This window comes from Peromyscus californicus, unplaced genomic scaffold (assembly GCF_007827085.1).
Source record: "Peromyscus californicus insignis strain IS unplaced genomic scaffold, ASM782708v3 Scaffold_21__1_contigs__length_65335640, whole genome shotgun sequence".
NCBI classification, from domain to species: Eukaryota; Metazoa; Chordata; class Mammalia; order Rodentia; family Cricetidae; genus Peromyscus; species Peromyscus californicus.
Genome location: NW_026294514.1, coordinates 10605482 through 10630118, shown reverse-complemented (window position 1 = coordinate 10630118; position 24637 = coordinate 10605482). Strand labels below are relative to the sequence as shown.

Below are 24637 nucleotides of genomic sequence, written 5' to 3'. Positions count from 1 at the left end.
GCTATCGCCTCCCCTGGGAGATGTTAAACATACCTGTTTGAAACATTTGAAAGAGTTCACTAGAGACTTATTCAGATCTGTGAAAAGACACAGAAATGGGAGCTTAATTTTTCCACAGATGGTTTATTTTCCATCTCAAGAATTCTTTCCTTTGTATAAAGGAACCCCTGAGAAAACACTTTGGGACCAGGAGATTTTTATTAAAATATAATTTATTTTCTGGTACTGATAAATTTATCTTCATTTTGCATGTGCATGGATGGCACTTGAAAATTAACCATTACCTGTCTCTTGAGTTGGGGGGGCAGGAGTATAAAAATGCTTGGGAAAACATTTCCGAGCAAACGCTAAGAAACGTTGTTTTCATTCTTCCTAACCCTCTAACTCTCCCAAGCTCCCAGTTTATTGCAAGAAAAGATCAGGTCTGCGCAAATGTGGCCTCTCACTTGTAAAAACAAGGCAGTGTTGTGTTACAGATTAGTTTATAAATCCCCGGTGGCTTCACAGTTCAGTGCCTACAGCTGCTGCACACGGGCCTGGGGTTTTTGTCTCTTCTCGATGCTGCAGCCGGCAGTTCAAGAGGAAAATGGAATGATCAGGTTATTAACATGGAGGCCGTGAGGAGGAGGCTGCACAATGCGAACAGCTGGTGTTGCTGTCTTGGCTGATGCAGCGGAGATAATCAAATCTTGCCTTTTTTTGGGTAAAGGCAGAAGACACAGTGGAGAGCTAGACAAACAACAGCTTATGATATTATAGGGGCTTTTCATGATGCGTGTCAGGAGCTTTCGTTGGCTTGCAGGCGATGCTAGAGAATATGTTGAGGTTTGGGATTTGTTTCTCACCAAGTCAGTTCTGTTTATGCACCTTTTAAGAAAGAAAGAAAAAAAAAAGTCTACCCTTTTGCAAGAGATGTAATGTGGGACAGTGCTTGATTTTTAAAATTAGCGGCGTAGCTCGGAAATGATGGGTTAGGAAGCTACTGGGTAAAATATTTTGACATGAGTCAGTGAGCGATGTTGACAGCCTCTGTTATTTTCATATAGCCATCATTTGCATTGCGCTTTCTCTCTCCTGCAGTTGCAGGAGAGAGAACATCCGGATGGCAGAGTTGGGACAAGACATTTGCAGGTGCAGTCTGATCCACTGCGTACCTTCCTGCAGGTGTGGTGTGGAGGGAAGTGATGGCTAGGGGACTTGGAGCCTGAGGCGGCCTCATAGATAAAGGCAATGTACCTTTGCTTTTAGTCTAGCCAAGGCTGTTGTTTCTGTTTGCAGGGTTACTAGTGATCAGAAGGCCATTTCCTCCCTAGAGGACTCAGTGGTATTGACACCAAGACATTATTTTTCCCTTTTTTGTTTTTTTTTAATTTGCCATCTTATAATATGTGCGTATTTGTCTTTCCTCTCTGTAGAATGAAACACAAACCAGTTGGGTAAATTTCTAAAACATTATGGCTGAAAAATAAATATTCCTTTAGAGAGTGGGTAACTGTCATCTTATTTGTGCATCTAGAAGATTCAGTTTTAGTGTTTATTAAGAAACTCATGGATGGCACTGGAGAGATGGCTCAATGATTAAGAGCACCAGCTGCTCTTAAGGGGACCCGGGTTCAATTCCCAGCACCCACATGGCAGCTCACAACTGTCTGTAGCTCCAGTTCCAGGGGATCTGACACCCTCACACAGACATACATGCAGACAAAACACCAATAGACATAAAATTAAAAATAATCAGAAAATAAAAGAAGAACTCGTTGAGAGCTAGGTGGTGATGGCACACGCCTTTAATCTTAACACTTGGGAAGCAAAGGCAGGAAAATCTCTTGAGTTCAAGGCCAGCCTGGTCTACACAGCAAGTTCCAGGACAACCAGGGCTATGCAGAAAAACCCTGTAAATGAAAAAAAAAAGATAGAAACTTATTGAATGTATTCTATAGGAAGGTGTTATATTTTTTTAAATCAGAATAAAGATTCTTAGGCCTGGGGATATAGCCCAGTTAGTAGAGTGCTTTTCTAGCATGTAGGAAGTCCTGAGTTTTATATCACCTGGCCCACCATCCCATAAACAGGAATTGTGGCACAAGCCTGTGATCCCAGTACTTGGGAGTTGTAGGCAAAGGTCATTCTTGGCTACACAGTGAATTTCAGGCCGGCCTGGGCTTATCTCAAAAAGATAAAAAATAAAAACAAAAAGTGTGAAGACTCTTCACATTGGCATAACTATTCACGTGACTGTTTGGATTTAAGAGTTGGACCTTTTCAGTCGCTACTACAGTTGGTGGGAATAATTCTGCCATAAAAACATGGTTTGGGGGATAAAGTCCAGGCCCACACAGCTGCTCTGCACCCGGCAGTCCTAACTCACATGACCTCCTTCTCTCCAGGGCTGGCTCTGTGAACTGCTTCGCTGGAAGGAAAACCCCAGCCCAGAAAACCGCACCCTTTGGGAGAATCTCTGCACTATTCGCCGCTTCCTGAATCTTCCCCAACACGAGAGGGATGTGATCTATGAGGAAGAATCGCGACATCACCATAGCGAGCGCATGCAGCATGTGGTGCAGCTCCCGCCCGAGCCTGTGCAGGTCAGTGTCTCCCCAGCCCCGGCAGGGCTTTCTGCTGGCAGCAGCTGCCCAGGGTCAGGGGGCACACTGCCTCCGATGAGCGGGGGACCGGTCCCCTGTCCTGAGGACAGAGAAACCTGTCATCACAGCAGGTACCGTTTGTGTGTGTGCTTACACCAGACGAAAGTGACTGGGAAATCCAATGCCAACGGCAGAGGTCCCTGACAGCACATGCTTTGAGGTTGTGATCCCAGATCACTCGGATATTAAATATCGTCTCCGTCAGTTTTTTCATTGTATTTTTTTTAACTTTTATTTAGCTGTGTATGTGTGCATGTGCACACACATGGCATAGCGCAGTGGCACTCCAAGGACCACTTGCAGAGATCAGTTCTTGCTTTCCACTATGTGGGTCCTGGGGATCCCACTTGGGTCACTAGGCTCGGCATCAAACGCCTTTACCCCCTGAGTCCCTGGCCTATCAGTTTGTTTGTTTTCTAAAGAAAAATTTAAGCAAATTTTGATCCAGAACTCTTCAGGTAGTATTTGATGAGTGGAAACTGAAGAAATAGCCTCCTGACCCGAGGAATACCTTCAACTTCAACGGAAGCCCTGGGAGAAATCATGAGAGATTTTAAGACTTGTGCTGTCTCCAGGTTCCACTTTGACAAGTCTGGGCAGCATGCTTTGTTGCTTTGTTTTGCAGGCACATTGAAAGAAATCTTTCTTTCTGATGTAGCTGAGTTCACTGTCTTCTTCTGAATCGAAAGTCAGTTGCTTTCGAGAACTGTTAACCAGTGTCCTGGTAGAGTTTGGCACATAAATTGGTTTGACCCTGAGTCCCAGTAACAGGAATCTTGACTGCTGCAAAGGGGGCCTTCCAAGACCTCTCTTTGACTTAGCCTCTATGTACACACGAAAAACTGAGGCAAGAGTGCATGTGTGTGCACAGGTGTGTGCACAGGTGTGTGAAGAGCGGAATAGAAGATGATAATGAGGGAAGGGTCGTGAGGTATGGTCTATGACACAGATGTACTAGTAGAGATGGCGAAGGATGTCCCCTTGCCTTTGCTCCGCCCACATGCCTGGGGAGCAGCCAGAAGTGAAGGGGCCCATCTAACTACATTTTGTCAAGTACTGGAATCTCAGCCAAAGCTCTCATGCTTTGAGTTGTCAGTTTCTCTGGACAAAGTTACGCTGTGACTCATGGGTACACTGAGGCAGTGTCTTGCAAAGTTCTCGGTGAACCCAGAGCTGTGGACAGGAGGGTCCGTGTTAGTGAATAGCAGAGCCGCTCACTGTGGGAGGCCGAGCCTCAAGGCACATCCTCCTTTCTCTCTGTCCTGATCTTTTCCTGGCCGGGGCTTCATCCAAACACCAAGGAACCTCCCTCCAGATAATTAGACCAGTATACTGAGTCACACAGAGCAGTGGCTTTCAGAGTTTTAATTTCTTCAAATTAGAGAGGGCCCAATATAGTTTACCAACCCTTTATTTTAGAAAATAAATTGATTTGAATACTTCCAGAGAAGCCTCTGGTCATTTGCAGTATCATTTTGTAATGTTCAGTACTGTGGAATACTAAGCACATCCATGAAGTAGTGTCAGACAAAGGATCACACCAACTGTAGAAATTCAACCCCATGAAAATCTCACTATCAACCCCCCCTGCTTTTCTCATTTTGCTATAAACTGGTCCAGACTTTTGTTTTGAACCAATAGAACACCAAAGATTATGTCAGAGACCAGTCCCTTTGCATGGGGTTTTATTCAAGGGGCTGTCTTAGGCCTATACAATAGAAAACACTTGTTTTAAAGTTTTATTCTTGATAGTAGTGGCAGGTGGAACCATTTCAACAGTAATGAAAGTGGAAACTCACAGGTTTTTGGTTTTGCATTGTTGTTGTTTGAGCTTTTGGAGGCAGGATTCCCCTAGGTAGCCCAAGTCAACCTCAAATTTGAGATCCTTCTGCCTCAGCCTCCAGGTGCTGGGATTATAGAACACAGAAATTTGAAATAGCACTATGAAGACCCATTGTCTATTGTAGTGGAAGAACTCCTCATCTTGATAATAGCTCCCATACTATACTTGTCTGGATTCCTGTGCAGACATTCTCATCTGTGTGGCTCAGTGTTTGGGTTGATGAGAGAATATCCAGTTTAGTGGTCACAGAGTTGACCAGTTGAAGTGAACTAACTCTCAGACAGGTGGGTGACTCAGTTGTTCTCTTGCGTTCCCTGGGTCTGAACTAGAGTGTGCCGGCAATAGTTAACGGGTGAGCAAAATCAGCCTTTGCACTTTTCAGCACATTGTGCCGATTTGTGTTGGCTTCCGGCATGACTAAGATAAAGTCACTTGCTTTAGGAAAGTTTATTCGTATCATACAGATCTTAGCTAAGGGATTGATATAAGGTGACTTCCTCCACACTGAATGCACCCTACATACTGGTGATCTTGATCCTACTGCTACTGTAAAACCTTGTGCCTCCCTGTGAATGACACTGCTTTTCTGAATTTATGTTTGTCAGAGAAATACAAAGCTATGGATTAATTATTTATTACAATCATAATACAAGAACTGAGGAAAACAACTGAAAACAGCTGGTAATACTCTTAGACTGGAGAATGCGGCTGACACAGCCTATGGGCCTGGTAGAGGATGTTGGTTGGAATCTACCACATCACTAAGATGATGTCTGTAGCTGAGCAGGCGCCAGGCCACTGGACTTAAGAGTCGAGGTTTACCTTGTGCCCTTGTGTCAGCTACAATTTTAAAAAGATAGCTATGCTTACATGTTTTAGGAACTTTAAAGTCCACCTCTAAGCTTACCATTGGCGTAGCAATGTTGCCTTTTGTCTAATTGGGTAGGAAATGTGCCATCACTAAACCACTAAGGATGAATGAAATTAGTGGTGGATAGGGGCTTCTCATATATACAGCATAATAAAATACAGAGAGGTCTCCTGTCTGTGGCTGTGGAAGGGTACCATTTAATTTTATTAGATAATTGGGTATACTAGTCTCCAGTTTTTCTTAAATGATGAAGATCAGAGACCGTGATCTCTGGGTATAATGACTTGCTAGACTGGTCTGTTGACCTGGGTTCTGGAGATACACTGGGTCAAAGGAGGGGCTCTTTGTCTCCATCTTCATCTGGAGGTTTCTGAGACATCCTTCAGATCACAGCCTACTGTTTTGTACCCATTGTTTGCAGACAGAATTTAAAAATTCATGGTTTTATGTGCATTGTAAATATACTTCATTTGGCATCATAAAGGTTTAAACCCAAGATTAGAAACTGGAAGAATCTGTATGAAATCCAGACAGTCAGAAGATGTGGCCCACCAGGGTCAAGAAGTCCACACCATTTCTATGGGGATCCACTCGCCATCATATCCGTCTGTTCACATCAGCATACCCTGTGCATTTATACACACATCCATTCCACTTTATTGTTGTAAACTCTGCATTTGTTATGTCTCTGCCACAGTTAGGTCACCTGATCCTGGTGGTCTCATCTCTACTTCTAAAGCTGCTGCATCAAAACCATAGTGTCTTTAATTATGACTTTAAATTTTTCTACATGCCACTTACTTCTATCAGTTCTTTGAGAATGTCACACAGTATGGTTTGATCATCTTGACTTAAGCCTTTGCTTGTTGGTTAATAAGTGCATCTTTGATGGAATTTCCCATCAGAGATGAATCAGGGGTATAGTTGAGACTACAATGAGCTTAAGGCCATGTAGGAATGTAGTTAGTCCCATATTTGGTCACGGTGAAGAATGACGTGTCTCCTTCTTGGAACTCATATTTCCCCAGGGAATATGTAGTTTTCAGGTCCTGTTGAGTTATCTGGCTTTCCTGGGTTTCTGTGGGGAATTCTAAGTCTCTTTAGCAACCCCAGTTAAGCCCATTGAGTAGAAACTGGCTTTAGCGCTGAACACACTTTGTAAAGCTATACATACCCTATGTTCACATTAAGAGGTATATTGTCCCAAGGGAAGTAAACACTGGATCCTGGGAAGAGCAGAAATCCCTGACTCGTAGTAGCATGTGGTCCTCTGCAGCAATGTAGCATAGAGAGGCAGGATGCATGTCTCTGGCATTCAGATTTTATGAAGAGGGGAGACGTTTCAGGAAAGACAACAACGTAAAAAGCCTCATCGGGGAAAAGCATTGAGAAACACCCATCCACATGATGCCTCGAGTTCAAACATAGGTACTGCAGAGAAGATCAAGAGAGGTGAGACAAGGGAGCTGGAGAGATGGCTCATCAGTTAAGAGCACTTGTTCTTGGAGAGAACCCAGGTTCAGTTCCCAGCATCCACATAGTGGTTCATAGTGGCCATGACTCCAGTTCCAGAGTGTCCTGGAACTGATGCCCTTTTCTGACCTCCATGGGCACCAGGCACACACATGGTGCACACACATACATGTAAGCAAAACACTCATACACATAAAATATAATAAGTAAATCAGAGGGTAGGCACATGACAAGGCAAACTAAGCCAAACTAGAACATTCTCTGACAAAGGCAAAAAAAAAAAAAAAAAAAAAAAAAACAGTGAAAGAAATTCCATTTTTCACTCTAACAAGTTGGGAAAAAGTTATTTCTTGTGGATATAGTGCTTTCTCCCACATGGGTGTTAGAACCTGAGGCCCTAGAGCAGTGACTCTCAATCTTGCTAATGCTGTGACCCTCATGTTGTGGTGACCCCCAACCCTAAAATTAATTTTGTTACTAACTCATAATGGTAATTTTGCTGTTATGAATCATAATGTAAGTAACTGTTTTCCGATGGTCTTAGGTGACCCCTGTGATGGGTCGTTTGACACCCAAAGAGGTTGAGACTCACAGGTTGAGGACCATTGCCCTAGAACAAATGGATATATTCAGCTTAGAATCAAACACTAACCGTATCCAGGTATTCCTTAGTACCAACTCCCCTTTACAGTTGGAAAAACTGGAGTAGTCACTGAGCCTAGACCGAAGCCAGCACCTCCAGCTGTGTGAAAACACCGAGTGGGGGTGGGGGTGGGGGCTGGGGGTGGGGGTGGGGGTTGGCATCTGTGCTTGCCTCCCACCACATTTTGTTCTGAAAAAGAAAGGACATTGCTCATTCTGTGACTGGTCCCTGAGCAGGGTTGACTGGGGAGCATCCACCAAATTGTTTGTGTTGGTGGAGTCTGTGTGTTACTGTTTTATTGTGTTTCCACTAGAGTATTTCTGTGGTTGTTTTCTAAGTTCGGGAGTTAGGAGCTAGCTAAGCACTTTGGAAACAAATGCTTGTTTTAAAATTCTATGCTGTACGTTGATTGAGAGCATGAGACCTGGTGGTGACAGCCATGCACCATCATTGTGCCTTTGCTCATCTGGACCGAGGCTCTGGGAGTTCTTAGCATCTTCTAAGTCACAACTTTCCTGCTGCTCGTGGCCACCAATGGCTTGCAACCAGGGCAACATTGTCCCCTGTGGAATATTCGATAGTGTCTGGAAACATTTTTGATTATTACAATTTGAGAATGCTACTCGTGTCTAAGTGAGCGCTGCCAAACACCCAACAGTATGTGAAACCATCCCCCAAACAAGACTTGGAGGACATGCTAATAGTGCCTGAGTTGCAATTCCTGGCCTAGACTGACCATCAGTGCATCTATAAAGCAGAACATTGTATGTCCAGGCTGACTCTGAATTTTTCCCTGTATGAAATCCAGTATTAATAATAACAGTAATACTTTTGAAGCTTCCTCCCTCCCTTTTCTCCCTCTTCTCCTTCCCCCCTCCTTCCCTTCTCCTCTCCATCTCCCCTCTTTCTCTGGCTCCTTCTCCTCCCCTCCCCCTTCCTCATCCCCACCCCCCACTTCCCTCTCTTCCTCCTCCTCCTCACCCCATCCTCCTTCTTTCTTCTCTGGCAGCAATTAGTCTTTTTGAAAGCCAGGCTTTCCAAATGTGAGATTTTATAATTTTATCATCTTTACTCAATTGTGAAAAACCAAGAGCATGGTTGGTTTTTATCTACTTGGGAAGAGGAGAGGTTAAGCTTACAGAAGTTGAGTAACCTGCTCCAAGTGAGCACTTGAAGTCACATCCATCTGCCTTCTGAGTCTGACTTACTTGTATGCTGTAGAACAGCATTTCCTGCACACCGACTCTTAGCTGACTTGCAGTGTGTACAGCTTTTTTATATCCATTTTATTTTTAAGTATTCAGCTGGAATGGCTTAGATTTGTGAGCTCCCGGTTTTTACAGGCCACACAGCACAGAGAAACTTGTACCTCACTGACTGGTGTGATGTCAAAGACTTGAGACCAGTGACCTTTCCCCTTGCCATCAGCTGCATTTGAGACAGCTTGGAATGGGACTTCTGTTGCTGGAGTTTAAGGTTGGGTCAGCACTGAGCAGGACACCCTGCCTTCCCACTCTAGTTGGACAGACTATCTTGATTATGAATCTGCTTCCAAAAGAACAGCTTCAAGGAAAATAAATAGATAAGCCAATTAATTAATTAAGGATGTTTGCAAATTCTCTAACCAGGTTACTACAATTTTTTTCCCTCTTGGGTTCATTCCAAGCTCCTGTGCAAAACCTGATGTTTGAATGCTGTTCCAGTTTTCAGTCCTCACTGTGGTATAAAGGAGAGATGGTGGTGAATTCTTGCCCTGTTTAATACATTGGGGCAGGTGAGTGCAAAGAAGTTGGTCCTCACAAGGAGGAATCTTGATTTCTGTGTTACCAGTTAGGATTTCAATATGTCTAATTTTTAAAAATATGTTACACAGGAGTCTAGAGAAATTTGCATTCTTTTGCGACCAGTTCTTTTGATTCTGGAAAACTGGTGTTTTCATTCTGTGTTCACAGCCCTAACTGTGTTGAGAAGTTCTCCCCCAGGGAAATGCCAGAGTTAGAGCACTTTCAGGTGGTCTGTAGTGAGTGGCTTAGACACTTGCTGTGTGCTTGGTTCTTAGTATACATTTGAGAACGGGGGTCTGCCTGCTTTGGTTCAATTTAATGTTTCAGTAAAGTCTTTTATCTTCCTATGCGATATCAAATCTGTATCTGCTGTGTCTGGAAACATAGTAGAAGAGACAGAAGGTGAAGAACTTTGTGGAGCTCCAGGTGTAGGACTCTTAGTGTGGTTCGCTGTCTAGAGGGAGGGGGGTGTCAGATAGGCACGTGGATCCACCCCACTTCTCCTCTTTAACACAGCCCCTCCCCATGCCAGCTTCCTTCTCTGACGAGCTCTTCTTCCAAACCGTACCTCATTTGCCCTACATGGTCTGAATTTCTCCACTTTGTAACTTCTATGTACTAGTCACAGTTTCTCTGAATTCTGATTCTTCCTCCTCAGAACCCAAGTCTGCCTTTGTCCCCTGCTCTGTGTTGAGATGTTCCTCCAGGCCTCTCTCAAGCCAGCTTACTTTGTTCACTCCATACTGCTACTTTAGATTACTCTCAAAGAGAAATTGAACTGTCCACCTTATCCCCCTGAAGGCAGACTTTCCTGGCATGAATTTCCAACCAGTACCACCAAAGCTTGATTCAAAAGATACTGCGTTAGAATGCGTTTGGAAGAGCCTTCTTGGGCAAAGTATCAGAACAATTCAAGAATAATGGGAAGTGGAAAAGCAAAGGACTGTGGGCTACTCCTAAGTAACCTTTGCATGGGCCACCCTTTAGCCAGAAAACTAGAGTCTCATTTAGGAGAGCAGGACCCCTGGGACTCTTTTTTGGGGCTGGTGGTGTCTGGATATATATGTGTGTACACACACACACACACACACACACACACACACACACACACACACACACCAGTCAGGATAGCTGGTTTGTAAATGAGATGAACAAGTTTAATAAGATCATATTGAGAGAGATTTATATTACCTGTGTTTAATCGTAAAGGTCTACACTGGGAAGCCAGTGATGGAGGAGACTGTAAGTTCTGTCTGCTCATGCTCTTACTCCTCTTTTTTTGCAGTTTTTCTGGCATTTTCTGTGCACTTCTGTGTGTCCAGTCAAAGCACTATAGATACTGATAGAATTTGGTCTGAATTTCTATCTGCATCTGCTCTTTGTTTTCTTTAGAGTGGGTTCAGCATCTCCTTGGACTCACTGTTTTAATAATTGGAGCATGTGCTGCACATGAAAATATCCATACACATAAAATACATCTAAAAAACGACTAAATGGTACTAAAAAGCATACGGCTTAATTTTCTTTTCTTTTAAGAATTACTATGGATCTAGGGCTGGAGAGATGGCCCAGAGATTAAGAGCACTGACTGCTCTTCCAGAGGACCTGAATTTAATTCCCAGCACCCACATGGCAGCTCACAACTGTCTGTAATGCCAGTTTCAGGGGACCCCACACCCATGGCAAAAACACCAATGCACATAAAATAAATAAATTTTTTAAAAAAGAAAACTAAAAAAAAATTGCTCTGGAATCTGTTAGGGTCAGCTCAGGGTTGCCCACTTTCTGCCTTTCCTTCCTTCCTTCCTTCCTTCCTTCCTTCCTTCCTTCCTTCCTTCCTTCCTTCCTTCCTTTTTCCTTCCTTCCTGCCTGCCTTCCTTCCTTCCTTCCTTCCTTCCTTCCTGCCTTCCTGCCTGCCTGCCTTCCTGCCTTCCTTCCTTCCTTCCTTCCTTCCTTCCTGCCTTCCTGCCTTCCTGCCTGCCTGTCTATCTGCATTCCTTCCTTCTTTCCTTCTCTTTGTTACTGTGAAATGATTTTTTTTTCAACATAGGAGCATAAAGGACAGTGACTTAAAAACTTTGAGGTGAGACAAACTGATCCAATGTGAACGACACCGCAGTGAGAAAGAGAGGCAGGCAGTAGAGACCAGGTAGAATGTGTATTCGAGCTGTCCTTCCCTGTCTCCCTCCTGTGAAGGTAGCAATGATTAACCCAACCTGAAATGAAGGCTCTTGTAGATACTGACTAGTCATTGTTCTAATCCCAGGCCTCCTCACATTTTACCTCAGAAAAGGAAAGTGTATTCCTTTCTACTTCCTGAGATGTCTATCAAAATGTAACTTTTGGAAAAGAATATGAACACTGATGATAAATTTGTTCGCAAAGTGCAGGTCATTGAGAAATTCCAAAGAACGATGGTTATATTCTTGCATTTTGATTGCTTTATTGAGCAAATACTGAACTCCTTATGTAGCAGGCATTCTTCTAGGCTCCATGCATATAAAAGAGATTAAGACAGGATTTCACACGCACTGAAGGATTTCCCTGTGCATAGGATGCATTTCTAACAGACTTCCATTTTCCTCTGCACCCTTTCCCCAAATCCAAGAGTCAGTCTCGTAGTGGCAGCACAGGCCCTGTTTAATGCCTTGTTCTAATATAGAGTGCCATCTCTTTGCTTCAAGGTGGTGGTGTTTGGTTGGGTGGTTTGGGTTTTTTGTTTTGCTGTTTTTTTGTTGTCAGAATGAATCTAGTAACAACTCCAGAATATACTGAGCCTCTCAGGAATGACATTACCTTCACACACACACACACACACACACACACACACACACACACACACACACACACTGTTAGGAGGTGTGAAGCAAGCAGACGTTCTGAGTCAGTTCTGGAGTCCAAAGTGATTTACATAGCTCCACAAAAAATCACATCTGCTGATTACTAATCAAGTGGTGTTTTTAAAAATAGTTTTGATGGAAAACAGATGGATAAATAAGTGTGTCCGCCCCACCCTTAATTTGTCCCTGGCCACACAGAGACTTTTTTGTGTCTATGTCCTGGCTGCATTCATCCTTACCACCCAGAGTGGCTTCTCCAACCTTGTGTGGCACTGTGGAAGGAAGGGCTCATTCGTTTGTCAGGGCACCAGCTAAACCACCCGACTCAGTGGGCATGCCTTGACTAAGTCTGTGGCCCTTCGGAGGTTCATGGTGTGAACTAGTCCCTGTTTGTATTGAGCTGTGACATAGAAAAGCTTTGTAGGGGCCCCGTTTCCCATTTTCTCCTTCCCATTTCTACCAGTGTGCTTTTCATTCATGGGCAATTGTGGTGAGAGGGGTCTTTCTCTTCACAGAGGAAATGCAGGGCCATCTGCAGAGAAGGGCCTTCCCACGAGGAAGGGCCCCGCCTATTGCCTCTGTTGATTGCAGAGTGATGATGTCACAATATTTTGGATTAGTTCTCATTACTCAAATAAGGTCACAGATCCTGGAGATAATCATAACGAAGTGATACAGAAATAGGCTGGGAGGTCCAGACCAGTTGCCTTTCTGAGACTTCAGGAAGTATATCCTGGGAACCCAATGGAATCGACCAACCTGGCCCATTAATTTAAATATTGAAATATTTTCAAATACATCCAAATGAGTTATCAAGCTTGCCCTGCCCCCACTTTTAAAGAACTATAAACTGTCAAGGGGCTTTCTCTAACTAGACCATGAAGCCGTAGCTCTGCTGCATCTCAGTGAATGCGTAGCTAAAGAGGAAGGTCTGAAGTCTAAGGCCTCTCCTGGGAATTCTGGGATTGCAGTGGCTGTTGAAAGCTTTTTGGAGAGAGTGAGAAGCACACTAATCTTGAGATTCAGTGAAGCTTACCTGAGATGGGGTTCGCTCGGAGGCACCTGAGAAATGTTGATAAACTCTGGGTAGTATTCTCTGAATAAAACTCTTTTGTGTGTATGAGTGTTTTGCCTGCATGTGTATCTGTGCATGACATGCATGCCTACTGCCATCAGAGGTCAGAAGAAGACGCTTGATCCCATGGAACTGGAGTGTAGACAGTTGTGAGCTGCCATGTGGGTGCTGGGAACCAAGCCCAGGTCCTCTGCAAGAGCAACAAGCACTCTTAGCCCCTAAGCCATCTCTCCAGTCCCCCGGGTAGTATTCTTATTAACTTCAGGGATGAAGGAAATAATTGCTACTCAAGAGAGCCCAGGATTGAGTTGAGGGTGTGTCAATATATGCTTCTCTAACAGTAAGATCTGAGAATGACCTGTGGTCTACTTGTTAGACAGTGGTGACCTGAGCACTGTGGTCTGCTTGTTATACAGTTGTTTTGAAACCATTGGAAAGACTCAGAGCAGTCTGCTTTCTCCTGACCTTCCTCCATTTTAAAGTCCTTTAAACATCATTGTAAGCCTTCTTGCTCTGAATAAAATGCCCTCTGTGGGGAAGAATTAAATGGCGTTGTGGATGGGAAAAAAATGGTTTGTAGCTGTTGCTGTTTCCTCTTCTCCTTCTCGTTCTCCTCCTCCTCCGACTTCTCCTCCTTCATCATGTTTCCATTCTTAAAAAGCAAAAAGATGCGCCGGGCGGTGGTGGCGCATGCCTTTGATCCCAGCACTCGGGAGGCAGAGCTAGGCAGATCTCTGTGAGTTTGAGGCCAGCCTGGGCTACAGAGCGAGATCCAGGAGAGGCACCCAAACTACACAGAGAAACCCTGTCTGGAAAAAACCAAAAAAAAAAAAAAAAAAAAAAGCAACTTCTTGAAAACTGCTAGAACTTGGCTGTTTTTGAGGCTGTGGTGCTGTGAGCCTGTGCAGCAACCATGCTCGAGTACCTTTGACCGTGCATCTGAAGCAGCTCTGTGGTGGTCTTTGTGGACTTAAGGGAAAATATTAACTGGTCTTGAGGAAAGAACTGTATTGAAGAAGGGTTATTTTGTCTCATAGTTCTAAAGGTTCCCAGCTAAGTAGAAGTTGTACCATCGCTCAGGCTATCCATCGGACCAACACATAGGAACAAAGGGTGGCGGAGGAGATTGCTTTCTTCTTAAGCCAGGAAGCAGAAAAGAGCGAGGTCTCCCACAGCACCTTTGGAGTACATACCTCCAGTAACCTCAGGACCCCTCAGGAGGCTCCATGTCCTTCAGCTTCTCCTGCCCCCTATTAGCACCACACTGGGAACCTAACCTTTCATATATTGGCCTTTGGGGTTCACTCATCCAAATCATAGCACTTCCCAAGTATTTACTATTTTCTGTGTGCTTATTGCTGCCTTAGGATGCTTATGCATGATTTCAGGAACCTCTATGTCTTATAAAAAGAATAAAAATTGTCCTCTGTGTCAGTGAGCATTTGGTCCAATGGAAGAAAAAAAAGGAAAGAGCCAAGTGCCGTTTCTGTAGATTGTCATAGTGTGAGCTAGGTGATTTTAGGGCTCTTTACTACGGGAAACACTCATTCTTTGTTTCATCTGTTTCATTTCCATGAGTGTCAAAAGCAAAACAAACAACAACAACAACAATAACAAAAAAAAAAAAAAAAAAACGAAAACCCATCGCTCCAGGGAGAGTGAAGGACATTGGCAGAAGAACATTAACAAGAACTTAGCAGACTACGAACAGCTGCCATTAGACTCTGACCCAATGGGTTTGCTTGAGACTGAGAACTGGGACTCCGGCAGGAGAAAGCCAGCACTGGAGCCAAACCTCCCTCCAGTGGCCTCTCAGCTGGTTCCGCTTAGTGCGGAGATCTAACGTAGCTGAAAACTACTGCTGATTTTTATTAAGTGGAAGTCTGGAAGTTCCTCTTGTAATGATAGAAAAGCACACTTCCAATTAAAGGGAAACTGCCTAAGTTCTGACATTCATTTATTTTATTACTTGGCTTGACCCTAGAAATGGGGGGATCAAGCAAACAGGCGAGGCCAACAGCCCCAAGACCACAAGTTCAACGTCCTCATAAGTTGTTTCTTGTTCACATTCACTGCAAATCATACAACCCTTCACCTTTTGATATACAGTCTTTGGTGGAGTTGTCTGTTGTGTGGGGGGGTCATCCCAACCATGTTGGCACTGGTAAAATGACATGTAAGCCAGGCCAAGCAAAGGGATTCCAGGAAGGTTGGGAAGCAGCGTGTGGTCTGTCAAAGGAAGGATGTAGTATCACTTTCCAGTAGAGTCAAGGTATCCTGGAGTAAGTCCATACCAGCCTGTTATATTTTTAGGAATCTGGGAGGCTTGTTGGTACACCATTGAAAGCATAAAACCCACCATGGTAGCCTTACTTTGAGAATTTGCCAAGAAGCCAATTGGGAGTGCTAATTCCAGAGAGCTAATCTTTGAACACTTCACCAATCCAAAACTGAATAAATGCTAGTCAACTTTAAAAAAGAATAGAATGAAAACTTCTTGATCATTCATGTCTCTTCTCTCTCTTTTTTTTTATAAATATAAGTTGTCAAACACTATGGTATATGTATTTTTTTTAGTCAGCTATTTCTGAAACTGAGTGACATCAGAAATCAGGGCATCAGAGAGTGTTGCTGGAAGTACCAGTGGTTTTGACTTAATTCTCATTTTCAGGGTATGTCTGTGTGAAAGGCTTCCCTGTGTATCTACTTGTGTTCCCTGTGTTGAATCACGTCACATGAGGAGCCCATAATCTGCCATTTCCAAGCACTCAGAAAAGTAGAAAATGGGAACAAATTATCCAATCAGAATTGCTATTTTAGATAAGAGAAACTGAGCGCAAGCTGTGAACCTCAGAATGAGGAGCAGGTTCTTTGTTTTAAAGTCTTCCAAACTCTGGAAACTGAAAGTACTGATATAACCTCGTGAAGACAAGTACTTGTGGCTGTGGACACATCTTCCTATTTCTGTTGGGAACTGAGTGAATAAAACATGAAAGTGAACGTGGGCTGTACACACACAATATCTATAATCCAAATTAGCGCCCCCCTCCCCCCATTTTCTGAGATGGGCTGCATGGGGCTTGGGCTGGCCTCAAACTCACTGTGTAGCGGGGTTTACCTTGTATTCCACATCCTCCTGCCTCTACTGCCCATGTGCTGGGCTTTACAGGTGGGCACCACCATGCCTGGCTCCAAATGATTTTTCCATGGAACACTTTCCTAAGCACTATTTTTTACTTTTTATTTTATTTTTTTTTGGTGTGGTTGTGGAACAGTTCTTGTTAGCACTGTACTTAAAGAATAGCAACAGAAAGTGGGAGGAACTGTGGTATGTGTCCATGCTGAGCACTTCCATGTAGGTATAATTTAAAGGTACATGTTTGAGAGAACTCTACATTTGGGTACTTGATATAAGATTAAAACCCTCCAATGAGAGAGCGGCTACACCAGTGAACAGTGGAACGCTGTTAACACAGTTGTTCCCTGTGTGATGAAAAGAGAAACAGATTCACTGAGTCCTTGGCTTGTGAAGCATAATCTGAATCAAATGTCCCATCCTGTCCTATCAGTTGACAGGTCTTTGATGTATCTTCATGTTAGACGCACTGATTAACCAGGACAAGAGTTTCCTTGTCACCTTATTTGCGAGATGGCCAATGTAGCCTGCCTTCCTGGAAGAGAGCCAGAAGTGGGCTAGTGGTGGCCTGGACTCCAGCCCTCTCTGTACTTGCCCACTTGGAGCAGAGGAACGCATTGCACCACACGAACGTGTAACGTCCTCAGCACTCTCTGAATGTGTCTGTAATCAGTTCCTACTCTATGTCATGTTCATCTGCACTTGCAGCATTTCAAAGCCTAGCCTGAAACATCTTGGCACAGATGGAAAGGCACAGCCACTTGTAAGTTCCAGAGCTACAAAGACGCAGCCCAGACATCTGATATTAATAAATAGCTGGGGGGGGGAGGATTAAAAATCAGATTATTTATTTAGAAAGTTGAAAGTCTGCATTTGTGATTATTATTCTGTTCTCAAAAGGAAGTAGGTACTGGGTTTAGGGTTTTGCTTTTTTTTCTTTCTCATCCTCACATTGCCCCCTTATCCCCCTTTCTCATGTTTTGAATTAAAATCCAAAGACAGCCTGCAAGGCTGTATATATAGCTGCAAGAAGGATGTGGTAAATCCCAGCGTGGTTTGTGATCTCAGACATGGTGGTGTCAGAGACGGAAGACCAAAGGCGAGCCTCAGCTTCCAATGGGTTTCCTTGAAGCCCCTCACCCTTGTAGTATCATGGGTAACAGCTCCTCATGGATAATTACATTTTTACAAACGGTAGAGAAAATCATTTTGACACACACATAGTATTTTCCAGTCAGACCAGCTTCTCAGTCTTTTACAGCTTTCATGCATTAAGGCTCATGTTTTGTTTGCTTTGTTTTGTTTCAAAAATACTATCACTAATAATAGGTTTGTTCTATGATCAGTCTCCGAAGAGGAGACACCAAAGAAGACCCCCTTTCCTATTGCCCCAAGTCAAACATCTGATATCTTTGGAGAACGTGGTACTCCTCATGATTTTTATTAAATGAGTTATGGCAACCAAATTTTCATGCAGATTTCTAAAAGCTTTGGTCATTTTTCAGCTTATTGCTGTGGGTAATAGAATAAGTTGCGTTTAGGGGCAAGTCACTGAAAAGTAAAAATAATAATAATAATAATAATAATAATAATAATAATAATAATAGTAATAAAAACAGGGGAAAAAGCCACAGGAGAAATACTGCCGTTGAGTGCTTTGCCACTGCAGTCCAGTGGAGAGAATTTTGACCAACTCCCCCCAAAGAAGGCAGCAGGCCTCTACCTGCTCTGCTAACCCATCACCTGCCGTGAAGTTCTAGGGAGCAGAGAAAGAAGGGGGAAGAATCCTTTTTCCTTAACCCCTTCTGAGCAGATACAGGGCTTCATTTTGCAAATGAGACTGGCTCCCCTGAGGCCTTTGAAACTTTAATAATACACAATAAATAAAATCATATCTAATAACTCAATGTTTTCATATGACACCGCCATCCTCTAGATATGCCCCAACTGCAGAAACATAAATACTTGCAGGCTTCGAAAGCCCAGCTTCTATTTGCTAAATAAACTTGGCTGGCTTTAAATTCCTCTGTGTACAGTCATTAATACAATCCACTGTGACAGCATTTAATTAAAGTGCTTTTCTCTATTAAGTTCATTAAAAGCTCCCCCCTCCCCAATATATAACTGCTTTCCAGATGCTGGGAGGCACAAGGACTGTCAGGCTCCTTTTGAAGAACTTCTCATTTCTCTTTGTAAAGTGTTTATTACGCTCTATTTAGGAACTGTTAAATATGACTTACAAAGGAAGGCAGGGTCCAGGACACATTTTCTACCCCATTCAGCAGCCTTTTAGAAAACAAATGTTAGCTTAACTCATGGGAATAAGCATCTCTACCTACATATTTCTCCTACACTGAGTGACACTTCTAGGCATTTAAAATGGAATAATGAAGATACAATCTCCATGTCAGGGTTGAGGAATTTGCATTGGTTCTAAGCAAGGTATTTGGCTTGAATAGATTTGCCTGCCGATTCAGGGAGAGGGCACGTAGCTGTCCAGTATTAATAGATTATTGACAGTTTAATGTCTTGGCACCTTCTTACCCCATGAAGTATAATAACCAGGAAGCTGTGTGATATGAAAGCAGTCAATAGCATTTTCAATCAAAACCTTTCAGTTAATTGCTGGTTGACCTTAGAGATTTCCTTTAGGCAATACCATTCTTAGTTTAGAGCGACAGGGCCATATTGATTGGTGCAGTTTATTCAGGGATGATTATTTAATGCCCTTCGCTGCAGCCTACACGGGAACTTGTACTTTCTCTGTGTCTGCTGTCTAAACTGCCTCTTGGCCATGCTCTGCACTGACAGTCCCTCGGCCAGCTCCACTTCCAAAATATTTCACTAAATCCGCTCTCTTCTCAGAAATAGAAAGTTGGGGTTCTTGAAGTCACACACAGCCAAGTGTCTTAATACGACAATAGCATTTTGATGGCATTTCCCCCCATCAGTTTGGAACTATAGTTCTGACAGAGACCTTGATAAGGCTAAAAACTGTGTTGTCGGTGAGTGTAACTACACAACACCTTACAAGCGTGGCACCTTAAAACAACACTGTTCTTTGATGCCAACCCAATGTCTTTTCACCTCTAAAGGTATGTGAGATGGTTTGTGTTTGGTTTCTAGACTTTCTATGCTTAGCTTCCAGGATTTATTTAGTTTTAATTGAATATTTCTTTTTAAAAAAGACCCAGATTTTGATAAAATATAAATAAGCTACAATGCAGTCAGAGAGCGGTAAAGTGTGTTTTGAACCATTTGCTCACTTAGACATGTGTGCCATTGGAGCCGGAGAGGGAGTGAAAATGGGGGGGAATCCACACTTGGATTTGATTTTGTTCCCTTCCTTTTTTCTTAATTCTTCATTCCAATGAACTTCATTCATTTCTCCTCTAAGGAAAAGCACGTTGACATTTTGTCTGTTTTTAGAAGACATTAGGTGTTTTTCCACAGCGTTTTATAGGCAACTGACATTCTCCTATGTCTAAGACAGGTCGATGTCCTCTCGAGGTGGCCAGGACACACAGGCTTCACTAGAGAGCATTTGTAGCTTCCGTGGATTGTTCCTGAGTCCGAGACTCCCTTTCTTTGCCTTCTGTGGACTCTCCAAGTTTCATCTGCTGTTTGCTGTTTGGCCTGCAGCAACTTTTCTGGTCCTAGCAGCTGTCTGCTGCAGGCCTTTTGAGATTGCTGGAAATGCAAATATTTTTGCAGTATGAAGGGGCAGAGAGAGAAAAAAAATGAGTAAACATGTCAGTTTTAGTGCCCAACAACAGGAACACCTAAGTCTTTGTCTCCTGAGTGTCCGTCATTTCCGGTCCAGGGATGTGGGAGGCTTAGAAAGCTATATAATATTGCATGCATGCAGCGAGTTCCTGCAACTGTTCTAATTCTCGGCATGTCGCAAGTTACTACAACTCTTCTAACTCAGCTCTTTTCAGGAAACGTATAATCTTTCACCAAGGCCTGTGGCCCTTCCTATTATTTTCATCTTAAAGCTATTGGGCGTGTTTTAAATTTTAGTAAGAATTTCAGTTTATTTAATGTGACCGTTTCTGCTACAGAAGTATTCTGGGCACTGTATGATAAATTTTACGCTTCAGCTATTTATTGAAGGCACCACCTTGTCCTGTGAAGTGACTGATAGTCGGGAAGAGATAGATGACTGTAACACAGCAGAGCAGTACGGGGTAAACCGCAGAAAACAGTGTCAAGGTCCTAAACTTGAGTGGTGAGAGGACCCAGAAGGCTCCCCAAAGGGGACTGCCCAGGGTCTCTTTCAGGGACTTACCAGGAGAGTGACAAGGAAGCTAAGACCCAGGAGTAGGAGGGCTCTGCCCACAGGAGTTTGATTGGTGTACAGTCTGCAGAACAGGGCTGAGGGACAAGCTATAATCAGGTGACAATTTTCTTGGACACTCAAGAGACTTTGGCCTGACTTAAGGCCACTGAAGGCCCTTGGCAAAATGTTCTGTGGGCTGTGGCAGGGAAGCCTGTTAGGAGGAAGTGGTAGTCATTCAGGCAAGAGGTTATAAAGATCGAAGTGATATCAACAGGAGCACACGTGTGGAGAAGGGAACCTTCCTCCAAGATCTGTTTCCAAGGGAGTCCTCTTTAGCACGTGGGGTGGGCTAGAGACTGACTTTAAAACCAGAGAGGCAGTCAGTGAGAAGGAACTCCGTGATCCTGGCTGCAGCCAGCATGGGGGCCTGGTCTTGGAACACCAATCAAGAGTGTTAATGATTAATTCCCCGCTAATGTCATTTGTAAGTATATTTGTTTTGTACTGAGTTCTCAGCTATTAAATTAAATCCACCCTTAAGCAAATTCACATTTGAAAGTATAATCATTTGACAGTTCCAGCTTACGGGGATGACCGGCATGGGGTAAGCAAATATGCTCCAAAGGGCCAAGGCAATGTGGCATGTAGACAAAGTGGCCTTGCTGTGTGAATTCAAGAAGATAAGGATGCTGAATTACTGGCCTCATGGGAACATCGTAGTCCTCTACAGTTTAGAGACTAGAATCTTTCTTGTGGGAAAAGGAACCTCTAGTCCAGTTACTTTGCCCTAGGGAATTAGAAACAGAAGATTTTCTTCCCAGTCACCATTCTGGGAGAAGGAGACTGGTCTTCTTTTCTCATTTTTCATGGTTAAATAAGAGTGCCTGGTCTTTCCAGCTCTCCACCTCTCACTAGGCATCCTGGCACAAAGCTTAGATGCAAGAATCTTTTTTTTCCTTGTTTCTGTTGGTGTGATCATTAACATGGAGGATGGCAGAACTAATGTCCCTAGAGTGAAGTTTAGCATTGAAAAAGGGTCCTCCAGGACTGACAGGCACCCTGTTAACCTTTGGGAAGCTCTACCTCACACCTTCAATCTCTCTCTGTTCTTCTCTTGAAAGGCAGTAGCAAGGAGGCCCACACTGATGGAATTGAGTGAACTCTGAAAAGTAAACCTGCGTCTGATGAGTGCTCACTTGATACCCGTTAAGCACTAAGCCATGAGGAATTCTGGCTCAGGGACCTCTGCCTCATGGTCTGAGGAACGGCCCTGCTCAGAATATTTGACTTTGTTTACCCAGTCTGGTCTTCGGAGTCTAATAAGCTGTCATATCTCAGGGGTGTGGTAACGCTAGAGTCTGTCTTTCTCCAGAGTCACTGATTGCAGTGTGCTGCCTGCAATTTGTTTCTATAAAAGGCATGGTCGTCTTTTTATGTGTTTGATTCACACAGCGCACTTTCTCCAAGTCCTGTTATTAAGCGGTTATATCCAGAAAGCAGAAATATGCTGAGCTCATATATTATTGGTGAACATCTAATATTTTCAGTAACCATAGCTGTCAGATTATTCTGCCTTAAGAGTGTCCCAACTGTAAAAATTATACAGACAATGTGGCCCATTCCTGGTCCTGCACAGGCCTCAGACACATAGATAACCTGCCTTTGCCCCTTCCCCACAAATAGGAAACCAAACAAGTTCAGAACTCTTCTCAAGTAATTCACACCCTCTGCCTTAACAATGTCACTGACACTGGCTGGTGCCACCCCTAGTTGGTTATTTAATAAAACCCAATTTCAGAGTTCACATATCCCAGGCATCGATGAGGTTGTTTTCATTTCAGTCACATTTTTACTTCTCTTGAGAATTATTTAGCCAACTAGATTAACTGCTTCAGAATCCTGGTGACCGCTTTAACCTGGAAACTTAGCACAGCTTTCTTTCTTGGCCTTTGGCCATCCAGGAGCCATTATGAATTTTCCAGCTGTTCCTTTGAATACTGTTGGAATTCCTGTTACTCAAGTCATCCTAACCTTTCACCCTCCTCATCAGTGACTCTGGTTCTCTTTAACTCAAGAGCTTCTTTCCTGTGGGACAAGGGACAAGAGCCACCCTTCCTCAATTGCCCCAGTGAAGCAAGATGAGTTGACTTCATAATCATGTTCACAGAGCAACTATCAGTCATTTATTTCCATGATACTCTTTACTATTTTAACATAAATATGAAATCTTTGTGGTGTATTAACATTGCCTGTGTCTTGCATCTGGTCTTCAAAAGATAGACTTTTTTTTTTTTCTGTGAATGTGTAGGTCAAGTGTTATCCTCTAAGAAGGTACTGTGAAAGTGGTGGAGGTGTGTGGGAACAGGGAGAAAAGGGCAGAGTATGCTTAGTGGACATATGAGGCTGCTGAGGGGCTGGGTTCCTCTTAGGTGTAAGGATACACAGTCGTGGCCTAGAGCATCCTAAAGAGCCTCATTTTGCTTAATCCGTGTTGGATTCTATTTGTTGTGTCTATGGGAGGATTTTTAGTTATATTATCCCCAAATGATCAACACATCTGATTCTCAGATGATGCTGAGGAGGAAAAAACTTCCATTAGATACAACATGTGGCCAATGCTTTGCCTTTCTTAATATCTAACTGCAAAAAGAATCATCTCTTCTCTGTTACTAATTTTTAGATTTTTAAATTTTATTTTATGTGTATGGATGTTTCCCTATACGTATATATGCACACCATGTGCATGCCTGGTGCCTATGGAGGTCAGAACAAAAGGCCTCAGATCCCCGGAAGTGGGGACAGATGGTCGTGACCCTTCATGTTGGTGCTGGGAACTGAGCTATCCTCCCCTCTAAGAGGAGCAAGTAGTCTTAACTGCCCGGGTCATCTCTCTAGACCCCTTTGCTTGTCTGGTCCGGGTTCTGATTTTTTTTTTTCTTGGTATCATGACCATGCTATGCCAGAAACCTAGACAAACACATTTCTGTCTTTCCACAATGTCAGAATTTATTGAACAACAATAAATACATCAGGTTCAACAACAGCAATTTGTCATATAATCCTGCTGACTTGAATATCTTGGCTGGGGTGAATGCAGGTTTTTTAAAAATTATTATTCCAATTATAATTACTCATATTAACTCTTATTCCATAGCACACAGTAACTATATCTGCAGACCTATTTGCATTTACAAAATGAATACAAATTAAAGAGAGGCTTCAGTCACCCCTTTCTCTCAAAATGGAGTCAAAGCCATTTGTGAAATGGAATCTCCTAGGGCAAGGAAGAGCCTGAAAAACAAAACAAAATCAAACTCAGTGTTTTACACAATATGGAGTAGCCTAGAGGGAGACATGGCCCGATCTCAACACTTGGTGGCCATTTAATTGAAATATGATTATTCATCTCAACCTTGCTATTTTTACTGTATCAGCTCATCCAATTGTATGAAGGAGGTAGTCACTGGACTGCCTCTTGAATAATCATAGATTCTGGCCATTCCTAAATCATTATTAATAACTGCAACATATGTGTTTTAGCCCAAACTATACCAAGTTGTTGGCCTAGTTGTTCTCAATTTATTACTGAAGAGGAAATGATATAAGCCGAAGGCTGTTTTAAGATCCATGTTTCCTCCAACACCCGAGTTTATTTTAACAGATTATTGTGTCACAGTGTTGTTATGCTTTTATCTTTGACCAAAGTGTTTATTTTGAGAAACAATTATTAAGCTGCATTAAAAACATACACAGTCTTCCCATAGTAACTTGGTTACAATATTACAGGAAACCCTGAGTAAGGCTTGAGGATATTGAACACGGATTTCCATGTTAGACTTCCTATCATTTTGCTTGTTCGTATTGATTTCTTTTGACATGGTCTTCTTTTATGAGCTCCACTCTTTTTTTTTCTTTCTTTCTTACTTATTTTTTTAAATCCCCTTCCGATAGCTATATGTGCTAAGAGCAATTGTAAAAAGAAAACCAACTTATATTAAACCCGCCTGGAGTCAAAATGTAATCTAACACCTGTAGCCTGCACTTT

General features: G+C 43.0%; 1 protein-coding gene across 6 annotated transcripts in view; it reads left to right on the top strand.

Annotated features, from left to right (window-relative positions):
* Positions 1–24637, top strand: part of Satb2 (SATB homeobox 2) — a 179041-nt gene that overhangs the window by 140851 nt on the left and 13553 nt on the right. For all 6 annotated transcript variants that reach the window (XM_052749484.1, XM_052749486.1, XM_052749481.1 and 3 more), the window contains one exon: positions 2388–2585. In XM_052749484.1, the coding sequence (XP_052605444.1) occupies positions 2388–2585 (198 nt within the window). The remainder of the gene's footprint in view (positions 1–2387; positions 2586–24637) is intronic.